The 17,234-nt window shown below is 45.6% G+C and overlaps 1 protein-coding gene across 1 annotated transcript in view; it reads right to left on the reverse strand.

Moving 5' to 3' along the window:
• The window catches only part of POLR3A (RNA polymerase III subunit A), a 50,208-nt gene that overhangs the window by 28,711 nt on the left and 4,263 nt on the right, over window positions 1-17,234 (reverse strand). The window contains exons 4-11 of the mRNA XM_029932015.1: window positions 16,339-16,510; window positions 15,709-15,863; window positions 8,946-9,185; window positions 8,674-8,836; window positions 8,360-8,496; window positions 6,987-7,090; window positions 6,222-6,363; window positions 3,430-3,570 (exon numbers count right to left, since the gene is read on the reverse strand). Coding sequence (XP_029787875.1) covers window positions 3,430-3,570; window positions 6,222-6,363; window positions 6,987-7,090; window positions 8,360-8,496; window positions 8,674-8,836; window positions 8,946-9,185; window positions 15,709-15,863; window positions 16,339-16,510 — 1,254 coding nt within the window. The remainder of the gene's footprint in view (window positions 1-3,429; window positions 3,571-6,221; window positions 6,364-6,986; window positions 7,091-8,359; window positions 8,497-8,673; window positions 8,837-8,945; window positions 9,186-15,708; window positions 15,864-16,338; window positions 16,511-17,234) is intronic.

The raw sequence follows: 17,234 nt of genomic DNA on the forward strand, positions 1-17,234 counted from the left end.
CCACAATGATGGCAGAACTGCTTGAACTCTCGGTGAAGACAGAGTCCTAATGAGAATTAACAACAGGATTTAAGGAAAAGTTAATGAGTGCCTACACTAAGCAAAACAGGGTGCTAGTTGGCCAGTGCATAATTAACAAATTTAAAGAAGATTCTGTGCATCAGAGTGCATTTGCTCGAATTTTGTTATTGCTGGGAGATAATGGACATATAAATTTGCTCAAATCGTGATGTGGAGGTGCTCATTTTATTTATGAGTTGTCTAGGCAACCTCGCTAGGGCCAACTAAAAGGCCCTCCAAGGCAGAGACCTGTTCCTGCCTTCTTGTGAACATGCACAGAACAGTGATCTTCCAATCAGGGCTGAAGATAATTGTTCATGCTTGTTTTCTTTCTTTTTTTAATTTTTAAAAATGTTTTATTTATTTTTGAGAGAGAGAGAGACAGACAGACAGACAGACAGCATGAGCAGGGGACGGTCAGAGAGAGAGGGAGACACAGAATCCAAAGACAAAGCTAGCGCTCAGAACAGGTCCTGACACGGGGCTCAAACTCACAAACTGTGAGAGCATGACCTGAGCTGAAGCTGGACACTAAGCCAACCGAGCCAACCAGGCGCCCCTGTTCATGCTTGTTTTTAAGAATCTCTCTAGGATGGGACAGGGAGTGGTCTGGGGGCCTGGGTACGTGAAGCTGGGATTTGCATATTTGCAAAAGTCTCCCCAGTCATTTGGGACCACACTCAGGCTATAGCCCTACCCACTGAGACAGAACTGCTGAGTTGATACAGTTAGATGATAATTTTCTTACATGTAATTGAGGGGATCTGTCCTGATGGTAACAAAGATCTTGCATCCTAGCTTGGAGCCTGTGTTTTTTTGTCATTTTTAACCAATGATATATGCTATTATTACAAAATGGATCCTTAGCACCCAACTTAAAGCTGAGGTCCAAGTGGTTGGCTACAGACCATTACCTCTAGCAACTAGCTACATAGCTGATATCACTAGCAACATTCTAATTATTACTTTTTGTTACAAAAATAGTATGTTCTTTATAGAAAGTCTAAAAATACAGACAAGGAGAAAAAGTGAAAACAAAACAGAACAAAAAACCCAGAATCTGGAAAACATCTCTGCATGGAATCGCCAAACTGAAAGAGTTGCAGTTGTAAGGTTTTGGTATATAACCCTCCCAACTTCTGGCTGTAAGCATTTTTACAAACACAGAGACATCTATTTATCAAACGAAGTAAGACCATGTCTTTACAGTCTGCTTTTGAAATAAAAACTAAATCAATAATGGCATTTATGCTGATAACAATACTACATCATCACTTTTGAGTGCCACACAGGATTTTATGGTACAAATATGATGTGATTTTGCAACTCTGGCTATTTCCTCTGGAAGAGCTTACCAGATAAGAGTACGAGGTCAGAACGGATGAGTGCACCGGTCAATGCACCGCCTGGCCGTGTGTGGGAGTGCGGAGCTCGTTCATGGCCACCTGCCCTCCAGCATCTTCTCTCTCGCTATCTCCCCATACAGAACAGAGCACTCATCACAACTGCTACAAATACCGAGGACTTGGAGGAAACAGGCTGGCCTCTCGTTATCTCTTGGACGATCACAGGGTCTTTGTACCTGTTGGTCCTCTGCTTGATCTTTTGCTGACAGTCACACTGCTCGTCAACTTCTTTCAGAATTTGCCTCAAGTGTTGTCATTCTAGGGGCCCTCCCAGACCATCCTCTATGAAATAGGACCCGTCTCGTTTTCTTTCCTCCTTCTTGGGATTGATTCTTTTCTTCTCAGCACTTGCCACCATGTGACCTATTTTATACTGGTTTATTCTTCACCTCTCCCCATTTAAATAAGGATAAAAGCAAGAATTTTGACTTTTTTCTTCTCTGTTGTGCTCCTAGGAGAGTACTTGGCGGCACACAGTAGGTGCTCATTAAGCATCAACGAAATCATTTTAAACGGCTGGAGGAGTCTGAAGAAATAACTCAGAAGAAAGACTCCAAATACACAAAGATGGCCCTTAAGGGATTTGTCCTCACAGCAAAACAGGGAAAAAAACACTAAATTTTCAGAAGGTAGGTGAATCATGGTGTGCTAAACTGGTGAAATACTGTGAAGCCATTATAATCAATAATTATGAAGACTTTACAACAAAGGTGGGCATTTATAATATGTTAAGTAGATAAAAAGGAAAACAAAGACTCTTATGAACTGTGACTAGCACCATCTAAATTCATGGATAAGGAACAAACAGATAAAAAGAGGTGGAAAACAGGGGCGCCTGGGTAGCTCAGTCAGTTAAGCATCCAAGTCTTGATTTTGGCTCAGGTCACGATCTCACGGTGGTGAAATGGAGCCCCATGTCGGGATCGGTGCCAAGAGTAGAGCCTGTTTGGGATTCTCTCTTCCCTCTCTCTGTCCCTCCTCTGCTCTTTTCCTCTCAAAATAAATAAACAACAAAAAAGAGGTGGAAAAAAAGAAAAAAGAGAAGTTGTGATGTGTAAAAACCTCATCTTATTTAAATAACTCCATTATGCTAAAACTCAATGTTCTAAGAAAACTGAAATTACCCACATGAAGTTCTTAGTGTTAAGTGTGTACAAAATATGTAATACATCAAATACTTGGCCAGAAAAGATATGTCGGCTTTAGGCGTGAAAATCCGAGGCAAGGGCCATGAATGCAGGCCCTCCTTCTCGTCCCCACCAAGTCCTCACGTACTTTAACAGATCTGACAGAACTTAAGAGCCTTCCCTTTAGAACTGATACTAACATGCTACACAAAACAGATGAAAAGCACTGTATCAGATATGGTGAGAAGTGTTCTGGAGGTAGGGACACTAATAACCACAGGCAAACCCGTTCACAACACAGAAAACCAGAATACTGGGAAAAAGGGAAACCTAGCCTCTAAACAGTCAACAGTCTGGGGCCCCGTTAAGCTTAGGAGGCTGAGCCCCGCGCAGTACTGTGCTATGGCTGGGGTCGTGAGTGGCCAGTCCATGCGGGACAAGGAGAGCAGGCATCTGCGCGCCTCATCACTGGACTTCTCCGCCACCTCCGGGGCTCCCCTTAACTGCCGGAAATGCAACGGTGGTAAGGGTCATTACACAATGATTTTGTTTAGCATGACCTTCAGATGACAAAGAAGTATGTAATATACTGCAGGAAAGTTTTCAGTAAAATGAATTGGTACTTAACAGTCACGATACTGCTGCACCCTTGTCTTACCTTTTCCCAGCTGGTTTTCACGCATGTCCTTTACCTCAGAAACGCGTATGGCAGGCCAGAAGGTACCCGCTCCTCTCAGCTCCCCGCCTGTCACTGACACTCCCTTACAGGACACACACCCCCCCCTTCCCCTCGGTCAGGCTGTTATACAGAAGCGGGGCTGCGCCACCCTACACACCCCCATAAGGACGAGGGCCTCTGCTTTAGCTTCTTCTGTTTGAGGAAGATGGAGGTTCATCTCGTCACCATCGAAATCTGCGTTGTAGGGTGTACAGACACACTCATTAAATCTGAAGGTCCGGTGGGGCTTGACCTTGGCCTGTGGAATACAAAAAAACAAAAAACAAAATAGGAGAGGGGCTTAGTCATTTACCCAAAAGCTTCGTGGTCTCAAAACATTAAATAAATGGCTCCTTGAAAACTGGACACGTTAGATAAAGGAAATAAAACCCTGGTGTGTTTTGTCAAGTCACTTGTGGAGTTATTCTTTATGAGGCCAAAATAATGCAACGAGTTTGTTTTAACCAGAGGCAAGCACCAATGTTAAGGGCCATGTGAAGGGGCCCCCACCGGCCAATGATGTCACAGCTGGAGACAAGAAACATTTATGGCAGAAGCTGATTAAAACACAAGGACTAAATAAAAACCCATGGTTTTAAAAATTATTATTTTTAAAATTTAAATACAAATTAGTTAATATACAGTGCAATATTGATTTCAGGAACAGAATTTAGTGATTCATCACTTACACAAAACATCCAGCGCTCATCCCAACAAGTGCCCTTCTTAATACTCATTTCCCATTTAGCCCATCCCCTCACCCAACACCCCACCAGCAACCCTCAGTTTGTTCTCTGTATTTAAGAGTCTCTTGTGGAAAAACCCACGGGGTTTTAATGACACCAAAAAAAAGAGAAAGCAAACACAGACAAAAAACCCAAACCGACCTTGTTGAAGAAAACTGAGCAACTTTTTCCTTCCCAAACTGACAACAAAGGAACAAGAATCAGGCATTTGTGTTGCCTTTCCTTCAGGCAATGTATTTTTGGATAAACAAATAACTGTAGTTAAAAAGAACAGACTTTTTGTTATAAAAATGACAGGTATGGAGGGGGTGCCTGGGTGGCTCAGTGGGTTCAGTGACCAACTTTGGTTCAGGTCATGATCTCATGGTTGGTGAGTCTGAGCTCCATGTCAGGCTCTGTGCTGACAGCTGAAAGCCTGGAGCCTGCTTTGGATTCTGTGTCTCATTCTCTCTCTGCCCCTCCCCTGCTCACTCTCTTTCTCTCAAAAATAATAAATAAAATATTAAAGAAAAAAAATGATAGGTATAGAATGTGAAAGGCATGACAAATGAGAAATTCTTCATTTTGCAGCCCCAGTGAAATAACACTGGCAATAATCAGACATGGATGAAGCCTTTAGATAAAATGCTGGTAAGGAAACTTTCAAGGGAGGCACCAGGCTAAAGTATCTGCCGCCCTAACCTTCTCAGAACCAAGAGTGGGGCCGACAGACAACCTGCGCCTCCTAAAATGAGGTAAGAAGTAGCCAGGGCCACCGAGGAGTCGTTCTTGCCAGAAGTGGGGTCTGAATCTAACCCTGCCTCGAGCACCGTGCAGTTTAGATGGATAAGAGAATAAAGATGCTCTTAGTGCTGTCTGCTGTCCGCTTACACACACACACACACACACACACACACACACACACACACACACACCATGGACATTCTTGAGGATCACTGACCTGGTTTTTTCCAACAAGGACACTGAAATTACAAGAACGGGGGTTGTGGGGGTGCTGTTCTAGATCAAGAGGGAGACAGAAGATCTGCACCAACCAAATGTTCCTGCAGACTTTACACCCTGATTTGGACAAACCAGCTGCGAAGACAGTTGAGAGAGACACTTGGGGAAATGCACCCACAGGCTGGGTGCTAGACGGCAGCAGGGAGTGGGGGGTTCATTCTGTGTGGTGTGACAACGGCACTGTGGTGAGTGCGTCTCACACGGGCGCCCCCCTCACACAAGTGAACTGACTACACATGGAGCAGAGACCCGGCCTCTGGGGTCGTCAAAGAAAGAAGGGAGAGAGAAAACAGGTGCGGCAAAATCCTGGAAAATTATTCAATACAGAGAATGGGAATAACACAGTATTCTTTCTACTTCTGTATAGATTTGAAATTTTTCAAGCAAAAAAAAATTATTTTGGAAATGCCTCAAAGCCAAGCACAAATTTCCAGGAAGGGAGGGATTTTGTTCACTCCCCAGATCCCCGTGATCATAATCCCATAGTCATAACTGCTTCTTTGGTATTTTCATGCTGAAGTAAAAAGACTGACGTAGCGTGTTCGTAAACTGAAAACCTGAATCTGGAAAAATTAACCGAAGAGGCTGTTCAAATGCTGTTGCAAATGCTCGTCGATTTAATGGCTTTGGAGATAGGAGAACTTATGAATATTTAACGAATTAAAGTTGCACCTCATTTCCATTTTAAATCTCCAGAGGAGGCAACTGCTGTTGTTGCAAAACTAAATCACTGAAAAAAATACGCGCCAAGGTCTTCGCTGGGGGCCGCTGTGACGAAAAATCTCCTCAGCATTTCAGCCGCGTAGTTAATAGGCCACGTCGGCTCCCAAATCAACGTTCTGCCATATCTGTTTTACAGAAGTCTGCGTGCACATATATACGTGTATATTTCCGTCTGCAAGTGAAATCACGCCAGTCACTTTCACGCTCATTTTCAATTAGTTCCTTTCTGTTTTACTGTTGAGTATGGGTTTTATAAACATTATAAATGTCGGAGGGAAGCTTAAAATGTAAAAGTTTTATTCAAACTAAAAAGCGAAGGAAGAGAAAAATCAAAAGTGACAAAAATTTCAGATTACTGGCCATCTTAATTTTTGGAGTCCGGAATTCGTGTGCGCGCCCAGCAGACTCCCAACCCGACACAAAGGCACCGCCCGCTCACCAGATGCGCCATGATGCTCAGCTTGTGCAGGGAGGGCTGCCGGTTGAACAGCACCACGTCTCCGTCTATGAGGTGTCTCTCCACGATGTCCCCGTACTTGAGCTCCTGGGCCATCTTTTCCCGATTTCCGTACTTCAAAAACCTACACGTGTGGTAAGAAACGTGGTCTGTGAGAACAAAGCCCCCTCGCCACGGTGCTCCCTCCTTGCGTCAGGATTCAGTCTCTAAAATGATGGATCACATGTCACAGAATCCAAGTTGCCTCCACAAGCTGTTGGTTAAACTATGACACAGTTAGGTCATCATTTTAAAAGGTTAAAAATCAAAAAAATTATCTTTCAGAATCACAGAAGTTCAGTAGTAAGTCAGCTTCTCCCACACACCCTGTTGACACGTTTTGTCTCCTGTTCCTCTCAAGAGATAAAAAGGCACCAGCGATCAGGGAAGAGTCGGAGCTGGTGAAGCAGGCACGCCCTGGGCTGTGGGCACAGTCGAGCAACCCCGGAGAGCCCACGCGACGCAGAAAATGACTGGCTTGCCTAACCCCACGTGTTCCATCTTCCTAGATGCAACAGTAAACGCGAGGGAACAAACAGACATCTTGTGTACATGCAACGAGCAAGCACAGCAAAAGGCTCACTCCAATCTAAATGGTATTTTCCACAGGCTAAAACGTCACATGCTGGATTTCGGACTTGGTGGCTGAGTATGGTGACCTCCGTCAAGAGAAGGTCGTTGCATACAACTAGCTTGAGACAGCATTACCTTTTCATCTGCGTGTGTCTCTGCTGAATGAAATTGGCTCCTGGGTGAACTTCAGGGCCATTTCGAACCAGTTTCCTCAAAAAGTTGATATTTGCTTTGTTCACCTGCACAACAGTGATAGAAGACACAAGGAGAGGCTGTTAGATTTCTGTAAGCTAGCATGCTATACCGAACTGCGTCTCAGTCTTTACTTCCCTGGGGTGACTCCCGGAGAAAGAGAGGCAGCTTGTTTATCTCCCGCTGCCTAGGGTGTTGGGTTTAAAGACAACAGCGGAGTGGCACATAGGAACCTGGATTCCAGTCCCAACTCACCACTGGCAGGGTGAAATGGCCAAGTCCTTTCTGGCCTTTGGTTTCCCCATTTGTAAAATGAGTGGGCTGAACTTAGCTGTAGGGACCTTCTAGCACATTCTATGTACAGTTGGCAACTTCACCACCAATGATTTACTGTGGGCTCCTGAGGTTTAAAAGCTGTGGCACCAGCATGGTTAGACCCTGGTCTGAAGCATCGTGTCTCACAACCTTTTGGGTAATAGTCTCCTGGAACACCATCTCAGGGAAGGAAACTTTGGAACATTGCTAAATCAATGAGAATACTTTATACAAGCTTTACCAGAAGCTTCCATGATCTGGGCTGTTTATGAATCTCAAAAGCAAACCCAAAGCCAATACCTTCCTGTTTCTAGAACTTGAATTTTCTGTACGCCAGTTACTGTCAAGGCCATTTTATATTCACAATGGGTATGAGTTAAGTGTAAAGGGGGACAGCCTTTCTGGCTATGCGTCAATTAAAAGACCCCAGATACTTGACCCAATGGCTGTTAAGGCTTTAAAAATAATAATCTATCCCAAGGAAATTACTGTGCGTGGTGTTTATCATTTACTTTATTATTTTTTTAAATTTTCATTTATTTTTGAGAGAGAGGCAGTACAAGCAGGGGAGGGGCAGAAAGAGAGGGAGACACAGAATCTGAAGCAGGCTGTCAGCACAGAGCCTGCCATTGGGTCGAACCCATGAACCGCCAGATGACCTGAGTCGAAGTTGGCTACTTAACCAACTGAGCCACCCAGGAACCCCTATCACTTAGTTACTTTAAAACAAGAGGACACAGTAAGAGGTCAAAGACCATACTACTTGAAGAAGCTGCAGAAGAGATGTCTAATCTAAACGTGAACATATATGCACCAAGACAGACACATGTGTGTTTGTGTAGGTTGCAGCCGCTACGTGAGGTGGTACATGCATGAAACTGGGAGATGACGCATACTCACACACACCTGGGGATTTTCCAACTATCTACCTTTGGAATCTCAAAATATAATGTAAAAGACGGGAATTAAAACATAGACTTGGGTGGCCGAATCGGACCTACCTTCTCAGGAAAAGTAAGAATTTTGGCCACGTGGACCGGCACAGCAACTTCATCAATCCTGAGGTTGGGGTCAGGTGAGATGACTGTTCGGCCAGAAAAATCCACTCTCTTTCCTGAAAGGTTGCCCCTAAATCGACCTAAGTCAATAAGAATAGGTCATAGGTCTGTGTGGCACAAATGTGTGCTGTTTGAGAATACAGTATGACCACAAACAAGAAAATTCTGTGACTTCAACTAGATACACTGGACACACTCCAAAAAAAAGGGTAACAAAAGCCAAAGACTATCTCCTGCACATCTTGTTGGACACGTACCCTGTTTTCCCTTTAGGCGCTGGACAAAGCCTCTGGTCCATTTCTTGGGCGCCATGTTGAGGGGGATGCCCGAGAGCTCGCTGTTAATGTAGAGGGCACACTGTAGCTGGAGGAAATCCCAGTCTTCCATGATCATCTGGGTCTTCGCTCCTGATATGCGATGCTAAAAATGAGCAGGAAAAAAAAAAAAAGATCCTGGGTCAGTCTGACTTTTCTTGATGACAAGAGTTTGCATAGATACACTCCTAAACCTGGGGCTTGGAAATACCGACCTTTTTAATGACATCATTTAGGAAAATGATTTCTGTCAGTTTCATCGTCAGATCATCTTCATTGGTGCCAGACTTCAAATCACTAACGACGGAGGGTCTGATGCACAAAGGGGGCACTAAAAGTCGTGTGAGGATCAAATCAGAGGGCTTTCCAGCTTCTGGGTTCATCAGGAGTAGAGGGACATCTTCAGCTGGGATTCGTTTAAATAAATTCAGAACTACTAAGGGATTCAAGTTTTCCTATGGAGAACGGGAAAGGAAGAATGGAGATACACGTTAACTTCCCACAGCTTGGGCAAGGGCTTCCTTCTCCGTGCGCTCTACCCGACCCACCACTTAACTCAGAGTAAGTACTAACACAGAGATTTCTGTTGGTAACACACTATGTTGGCAGAGCCCTAAAGATGGGTACACCTTTCATTCCAATTATTTAAAGCCAGTAATTCCACTTCTCATAATTATTCCAAAGGGTGTGACTTTAAAAATCAACACAAAGATGTGGCTATAGGGATGTTCACTAAAGCCGTTAATAGTGAAGAGTTTGAGACTGCCTGATAGGTTGCTGGTCAGACAAAATCATGGTATATCCATCTGAGAGTAATCATGAAACGATTAAAAAAAAGACATTACAGAAATGTAGCTACAGTCATGACAGGTGTTCATAAAACATGGGTAAATGAATGGAGTGTTGTGTATAATATGGTCTCATTGTGTCTCTGTACATCCGCACAGAAAAGAGGAAATGTACATTTAGCAAGATGTAACAGTACTGTCTACAAGTGAATTTGAATTATAATTTACTTCTTCATTTACATTTAAATTTTCTGCAGTAAACTTACATTGCCTTCGTATTAACTTCATTTAATAGACGTGCTATGCTACAACAATTTACTCATGATAGAAGAACTCTACAAATGATCAGAGATACCCAAAGACGAAAGTTAAGAATGGTCAGCTTGTGTCTTATTGCCGCTTATCACATTTTCTTGGGATGAGAGATTGTGTGACCGAGGACACATGTTACATCCAGAACTTGGTATGCATAACTTAATGAAACAGGGAGCAATGTTTGGCAGAAACGTTTCGCAAGAGGAAGTTTCTGTAGTCCTGCCCTGGAGATGTCAGTGGAGCTGGGGAGGACTCCTGCCTGAAGTTTTGCAGTCTGGTCCCTGGCCACAGAGTTCCCTTCCTCAGCTTCCGGGTCCCCCAGCAACGAGCACCTCATGGCCACCTGAAGCAGTCAGAGGAAATCTAATGCGAAGAGTTTTAGGAACAGGATGAAGGCTGGACGTCACCTGCCGTACCAGAGTCATGCTAGAAAAGGACTGGCAAGTCACATATCTCCCATGGGACACATGGAAACGGGCCTGATTTATCGTTATTTGCCAGCAAACAGAAGTTGGGGACCACTAGAAAGACAAAGAAGGGTTGTTTGGTCCAAGGCAGAATATCCCAACAGCTAGGGCTCCCCGGTGGAGTGTGGGCTGCCTGGGGTGGTGGTGAAGGGAGCACGGCTTGTTGCTCAGTCTGCCGGAGACACTGTGGAAGGCATTCCTACCTGGTGGCGAAGCAAGACTGATGTCATCTATGGACAAACTCTTAACTGCAGGTCCACCAAACCCTGGATTTACATTAAAACTGGGACTGGATGGGGCACCTGCAGTGGCTCAGTTGGTTGAGCCTCCAACTTGACTCATGATTTCAGCTCAGGTCATGATCCCAGGGCTGTGGGATGGAGCCCCACGTGAGGCTCCATGCCGAGTATAGAGCCTACTTAAGATCCTCTCTCTCTCTCTCTCTCTCTCTCTCTCCTTCTGCCCCCTCCCCTGCTTGAGGGTTCTCTCTCCTGCAACACAAAAAAATCCTCTTTCCCCCTCTGCCCCTGCTCCTGGCTTGCATGGTCTAAAAAATGAAAACAAATTAAAAATGAAACAAAAAATGGGGAGTAGATATACACTAGTCTTCTGGAGACAGAGTCCAGAGGTTTAGTTCCATTCCTAAAGAAGTCTGTGACCCAGGAAAGGTCAAGAGCCACTGCTCTATGGTCTCCATCAACTCAAGGATACCACGCTACACATAAAGGTATACAGGGTTCCATGTCCCGGGAAATCAAACGGGTAGGTAAACATGTCAGGACGTGGATGGTCCTGAGATTAATGAGCTTCAGGGCAATACACTCACCTGTCTGCACAACACCCTTCTCCACAAAAGGAAAAGGTAACTCAATGATGCTTTGTTCACTTGGTGACTAAGGGGTCCTCTCTGAGGAAGGGCCATTCAGAATCAGGGAAAGGGTGAATTCCTGTTTCGCCCCCTCCCTCCTTCCACAGCTGGTTTAAGAACAAGGACGAGGGGCGCCAGGGTGACTCAGCCATTAAGTGTCTGGCTCTTGATTCAGCTCAGGTCATGACCTCATGGTTTGGTTCGTAAGATCGAGCCCCATGTTGGGCTCTGCGCTGATAGCACAGAGCTTGTGCAGGATTCTCTCTCTCTCTCCCTTTCACTCTATGCTCCTCCCCCAATGCACACACACTTTCAAGACAAATAAACTTAAAAAAAAAAAAAAAGGCAGGACGAGCTGATGGTCTCGGAGGACCCCTGGAGGCCCCACCACTGTCCGAGCACTGTGAATGGCATCAAACAGGGCCTCGGAAAAACAGACCTTGTTACAGACCACACTTAAGGAGAAGCCAGTGGAAACAGAAGATGGAACACAGGTGTTATAGGAGACACAGACAATGGACATGTGGCTGAGGAAAGGGTGAGGTCAAAGGGTCCAGAGAGCAGAGGTGTGCCGGGCTGCAGGGAAGACGCCAAGGGAAGGGAGACTTTGGTAAAGAGGGGGAGAGAGCAGGCTGAGTAAAGTCTAAAGGATAGAGTCTGAGCCTACACGTGGAGGGACAGAAACCTCATTAATTGTCACCACGTCTGTCATTTAAAAAAAATAATTTTATTATCATAAATTGAATCATATGGATGCACTAGAGAAGATTGCTTTTATTTATTTATTTTTAAAGCTTATTTGTAGTAATTTCTACCTCCAATGTGGGGCTCGAACTCATGATCCCGAGATCAAGAGTCACACGTTCTTCTGACTGAGCCGCTGGGCACCCCTGTCATTATTATGAGACCATCAGTCGCGGTGCTAACTACGACAATGGGGTAACACGGTCTAAGCACCTGCTGTGCACCAGGCACTCTGCTAAGTACTTGATCTGGAATTCATCTCTTATTCCTCATAATAGCCCTAAAGCAGACACTCTTGTAATCCCTGTTTGGAGTTGAGAAAACTCAAGTCCAGGTTGGGTCACGTGTCTGAGGTCATGGAATAAACAAGCAGCACAGCTGGGCTGATTGTGGGTCTGGCCCCAAAGCCAAAGCTCTTTACCACTACCCTGAACCACCTCTAGGACATTAATCTGGGTAGAGTGGGGTAGAGAGAGATACTCAGGGAGGTGGTGGCAGTGGGGGAATGCCCAGAGAGCCAAGTTTGATGCTCTAGACTCTTAAACGAGAGGGGTTCCCTCCAGGGCTGAGTCATTTAGGAGGCTTTTCCAAACAAGATGCCTCCCAGGCCATATGGGAGAATTGGGCTACTCCCTACCATGGGGAATGTGTGAAGGAGAGCCAGGTCACCCATGCTGGGCAGAAAGCTGGCAGGGGGCAGTGGTGGGCATCAAGGATGCTGATCCAGGGGCAGCAGAGTGAGTGCAGGGGCATGCTGCAAGTCAGGCTGCCTCCAGGAAAGCTTGGACACCCCTCACGCTCACGAGCAAGGCTGCTCATCAGGCTTCTGGAAGCTTTCTGCCCAGCCACCAGCTTGGAGAGTGCCTCTCTCAGGGCTGTATGAGGGCAAGGTCATCATCCTCAGCCCGCCCACACTTCCTCTGCACCAGCTTCCCTTACTGCCTTTGAAGACATTTCTGCCTGGATCAGTTGCCGACACGCTCTCTCCCCATTTCCAGGAACACTCCTATTTCCCAGACATCTGTGCAAGCACGCGGCCACCCATCACCCCAGTGGCTGATCGCCGACCCCTGTCCATTCTTACTGCGTGCAGGGACTCTGGCCTCTGGCTCCTTTATCGCCACCAGGCTCAGGGTCTGTTTTCCTTGTATCCCCTCTGTTCCCCCAGTAATTCACATATACTAAACTCCACAATCCTAAAGAGACTAACATGTTTTTACATGTATATACCAAACATACACTAACCTTCAGATCAAGATACACTACATATCTACCTCTCCATTAAAGGACCTTGATACTTTTTTTTTAATTTTTATTTTTTTTAGCGTTTTATTTATTTTTGATACAGAGAGAGACAGAGCATGAGAGGGGGAGAGGCAGAGAGAAGGAGACACAGAACCGGAAGCAGGCTCCAGGCCCTGAGCTAGCTGTCAGCACAGAGCCTGATGTGGGGCTCGAACCCATGAATGTGAGATCTGACCTAAGCCAAAGTCGGAGGCTTAACTGACTGAGCCACCCAGGCGCCCCCTCTTGATACTTCTTTAAAAAAATTTATTTTTGAGAGTGTGAGTGAGCACGAGTGGCGCAGCGACAAAGAGGGGCAGGGGGACAGAGGATCTGAAGCAGGCTCTCCGCTGACAGCAGAGAGCCCCGTGTGGGGCTCAAACTCATGCACCATGACCTAAGCCGAAGTTGGACGCTTAACCACCTGAGCCACCTAAGCGCCCCAGGACCCTGGTCCCTCTTCTCAGTCAGCACCAAGCTCTCACCCCAGGGGTACTGCTCTCCTGAGGTCAATCACCACAGATCAGTCTGGCCTGCTGTTGACCTGATCTACACGGAACATGCACCGTGTACTCTCTGGTATACAGATTCTCGTTCTCCGCACATTCTGACCTTTGGCCAGGTTGTGTGTCATGAGTTCACTTCTGTCATTACGGCACAGAATTCCATTGTGTGGATCGATGACAATTTGCCTCGCTCCTGCTGACAGGTGGGCTGTTTCCAATTGTGGCTTTTACTAATAAAGTTACAAGGAACGTTCTTGTACTGGTATTTCTGCAGACATATGCACTCATTTCTCTCAGGTATGTACGGAAGGTTAAAACTGCTGAATTGTATGGTAAGTGTAGGTGTAACTTTGTAAGAAATCATCAAACTGCTGTTTCTTTTACACTGTCAAGGCGAGTGCCAGTCTCTTTACATCCATGCAAGCACGCGGTTTTCAGTTTTTGTACGTTTTCATTTTTCTGTGTATAGTTATGAGTAGCGATTCCCTGATGACTAATAACCTCAAGCAATTGTTCATTTGTTTAATGGCAATGGAACATATCCTTTTGTGAAGAGGCCAATACGAGTGTTGCTCCCAGTGCTTAAAACTAGGTTGTATTTAGGGGAACCTGGGTGCCTGAGGCAGTTAAGCATCTGACTTGATTTCAGCTCAGGTCATGATCTCATGGTTTGTGAGTTCAAGCCCCACGCTGGGCTCTGCACTGAAGTGTGGAGCCTGCTTGGGATTCTGTCTCTCTTCCTCTCTTGCTGTCTTTTACCGTCTCTCTCTCTCAAAATAAATATAAATAAAGGTCAGGTTATTTTTCTTACTGACTTTTAAGGGTGGTTTCCTATATCCTGGATACGAGAGCCCTCTGTCAGATATATGATCGTGACTGCTTCCTCTTAACCTGTGAGCTGCCCTATCTCCCTGGTAATGGGGTCTGTGAGGAGCAGCCAGGCTCTCCTACAACTCTGTCACCTATTCACCATGAACCATTCGCCACCTCGAAGCCTCGGACGGCACCACGCTCCTCGGAGCAGGACATGCTCTACGCCGAGCTCTTACTTGTGTCTTTTCTCTCGCACTCTAGCTGCCGTGGCTAGAGTCCCCTTGGTCACCTTGGGCAGGGCTGTCTCAAGCACCACTGAGGATTAAATAAGAGGCAATCCATGTGAAGAGCACGGAACAGGGCCCCCAAAGGCAAGGTGCCTTCATTAGCAATCTCTGGTCTTTCAGAGCCTTAGCCTCAGAATCAGCTGAGCCATGGCTGCCTGGCCGTGCTGAGCTCACTACCCCTGCCTACTTACGGTTAAACACCAGAACAAACCGCACCTTTCCTCGGTCTTTCCCAACCAAGCCCAAAGTGACATGTGCCTCCTCCTTTCCCACTGTCTTTCCAGTCTCTGCCACTCAAATGAGGTCAGCACCCTGGCCCAGGATGTCAGTTATCTTTTCAGACTACTTGCTTGTGACACATCTGAGTGGTGGGGTCAGTGACAGCAGACCCACTGTCTTGCCGTTCCTGACGCTCTCCATAATGCGGACCGAGTTTGGTATTCAGTAGCCACTCAACTAATTTGTTAGTTTTGTATGCTACCAGTTCTAGATGGTACCACGTGGATTCAGTACTAATTGAAATATAGGGAGGCAGAACAGGAGACTTCATAAAGTTCTACTAGTTAAGCCTGTGCCAAGAAAAGTAAGAGGAGTTCCCTACAGCTTCTCAGATCTCAGTACCCATGTGAGACACGGACTCTCTCGGTTTATGCTCTATGCGGCCGTGATTCAACAATCTCTTATGATCAAACTGTGATGTGTTGCCTGCACAATTAAAAGTGTGTTAGTTACACGATCAGTCCACATTAGACATTAAACATACTGTAGGACAAACACTCTTCATGAAGTATTCCTGGAGGGCTAACTTAATACGACTTCTCATTTTGGAAGACGTGTCTATCAAAAACAGGGAGGGGGTGAGGATGGGTTGATGGGGGGGGGGGGGGCATGCGATTTCAGGCTCACCTGTGCCCTTCCCAGCAGTGGTTCTACTTCTTTGTTATGCTCGATGGCTGTTTCAAAAGACTGCAGGAAATTTGATACGACAGGATCCACCACTTTTTTGTTGGTCTTGTATTTCTCATGAATTATCTTCAGTAATCCACATTTCTTTACAGTACCTGTAAGAGAAAATTTATTTACTAAGGTTGGGAAAATGATATACTTGGGGCACCTGGGTGGCCCAGTCAGTTAAGCATCCGACTCAGGTCATGATCTCACGGCTCTCACAGGTTCAAGCCCCACGTCGGGCTCTGTGCTGACAGCTCAGAGCCTAGAACCTGCTTTGGATTCTGTGTCTCCCTCTCTCTGCCCCTCCCCTGTTCATGCTCTCTCTCTCTCTCTCTCTCTCAAAAATAAACATAAAAAAAAAAAAAAAAAAGAAAACGACACACTTCTTTAGGCTGGCCCGAGGCCGCAGTGTGGTCAATGTAATCACTGAACATGCATTTGCTCACGGGGCATCCGTTGCTAGGCACAAAAGCCTAGTGTGCAAGAAAATAACCTGACTTCCCAACACTCTGTAAAACTAATAAGCTAAATGGACCAGAGGGAATGGAAAGGACTGTCACTAAGCCTTTTATGTGTATTCCTCACCATTAAATGCACCACAGTAATGGCAGATGGTTTTCTTCCGGCACTTATCAGAGATTTTCTTCTTCAGTCCGCGTTTCTGGAGGTAGGTCAGGCCAGGTCTCTTCAGATAATCCAGAAACTGCTTCTTCTCCTCCTGGGACAGCATGATGTGGCAGCAGGTTTTACAGATCATCTTTTAAAAATTCAAACAGATGGAAGGATGAGAGATGAAAAAGTCCTTTTTGAGGGGGGAGGGGGGCAAAAAAAAAGTCACCCTAACCTCTCACCCAGGACACTTAAACGGAGCCGCATGTCCAGAGATATGCACAGAGAGGTGGCTGATGTTCACCAGAATACAGTCAGAGCTGGCTGGCAGGATTTTTGCTGGTTTTTAAGTTTTGTGCTGTTCTGTACTGCTTGATCTATGATTTTTTTTTTAAAGGTTACTTATGGGGTGCCTGGTGGCTTAGTCGGTTAAGCATCTGACTTAGGTTCAGGTCATGGTAACACGGCTGGTGGGGTCAAGCCCCCATCAGGCTCTGAGCTGTCAGCACAGAGCCTGGAGCCTGCTTTGGAATCTGTGTCTCCCTCTCTCTCTACTTCTCCTCCACTCACACTCTCTATCTCTCTCTCTTCTCTCAAAAATAAATAAAATGTTAAAAAAAATTTTTTTTTAAGTTTATTTTGAGAGAGAGACAGAGCAAGCAGGGGAGAAGCAGAGAGAAATAGAATTCCAAGCAGGCTCTATGCTGATAGCATGGAGCCCGATGTGGGGTTTGAACCCACAAACCATGAGATCATGACTTGAGCAGAGATCAAGAGTTGGACCCTTAAATGACTGAGCCACCCAGGTGCCCATGCTTATTTTTTATGCTTCTCTACAACCTACTCAAAAAAATCAAGAAAAAGGAATTCTT

This window comes from Suricata suricatta, chromosome 2, assembly GCF_006229205.1.
Source record: "Suricata suricatta isolate VVHF042 chromosome 2, meerkat_22Aug2017_6uvM2_HiC, whole genome shotgun sequence".
Taxonomy (NCBI): domain Eukaryota; kingdom Metazoa; phylum Chordata; class Mammalia; order Carnivora; family Herpestidae; genus Suricata; species Suricata suricatta.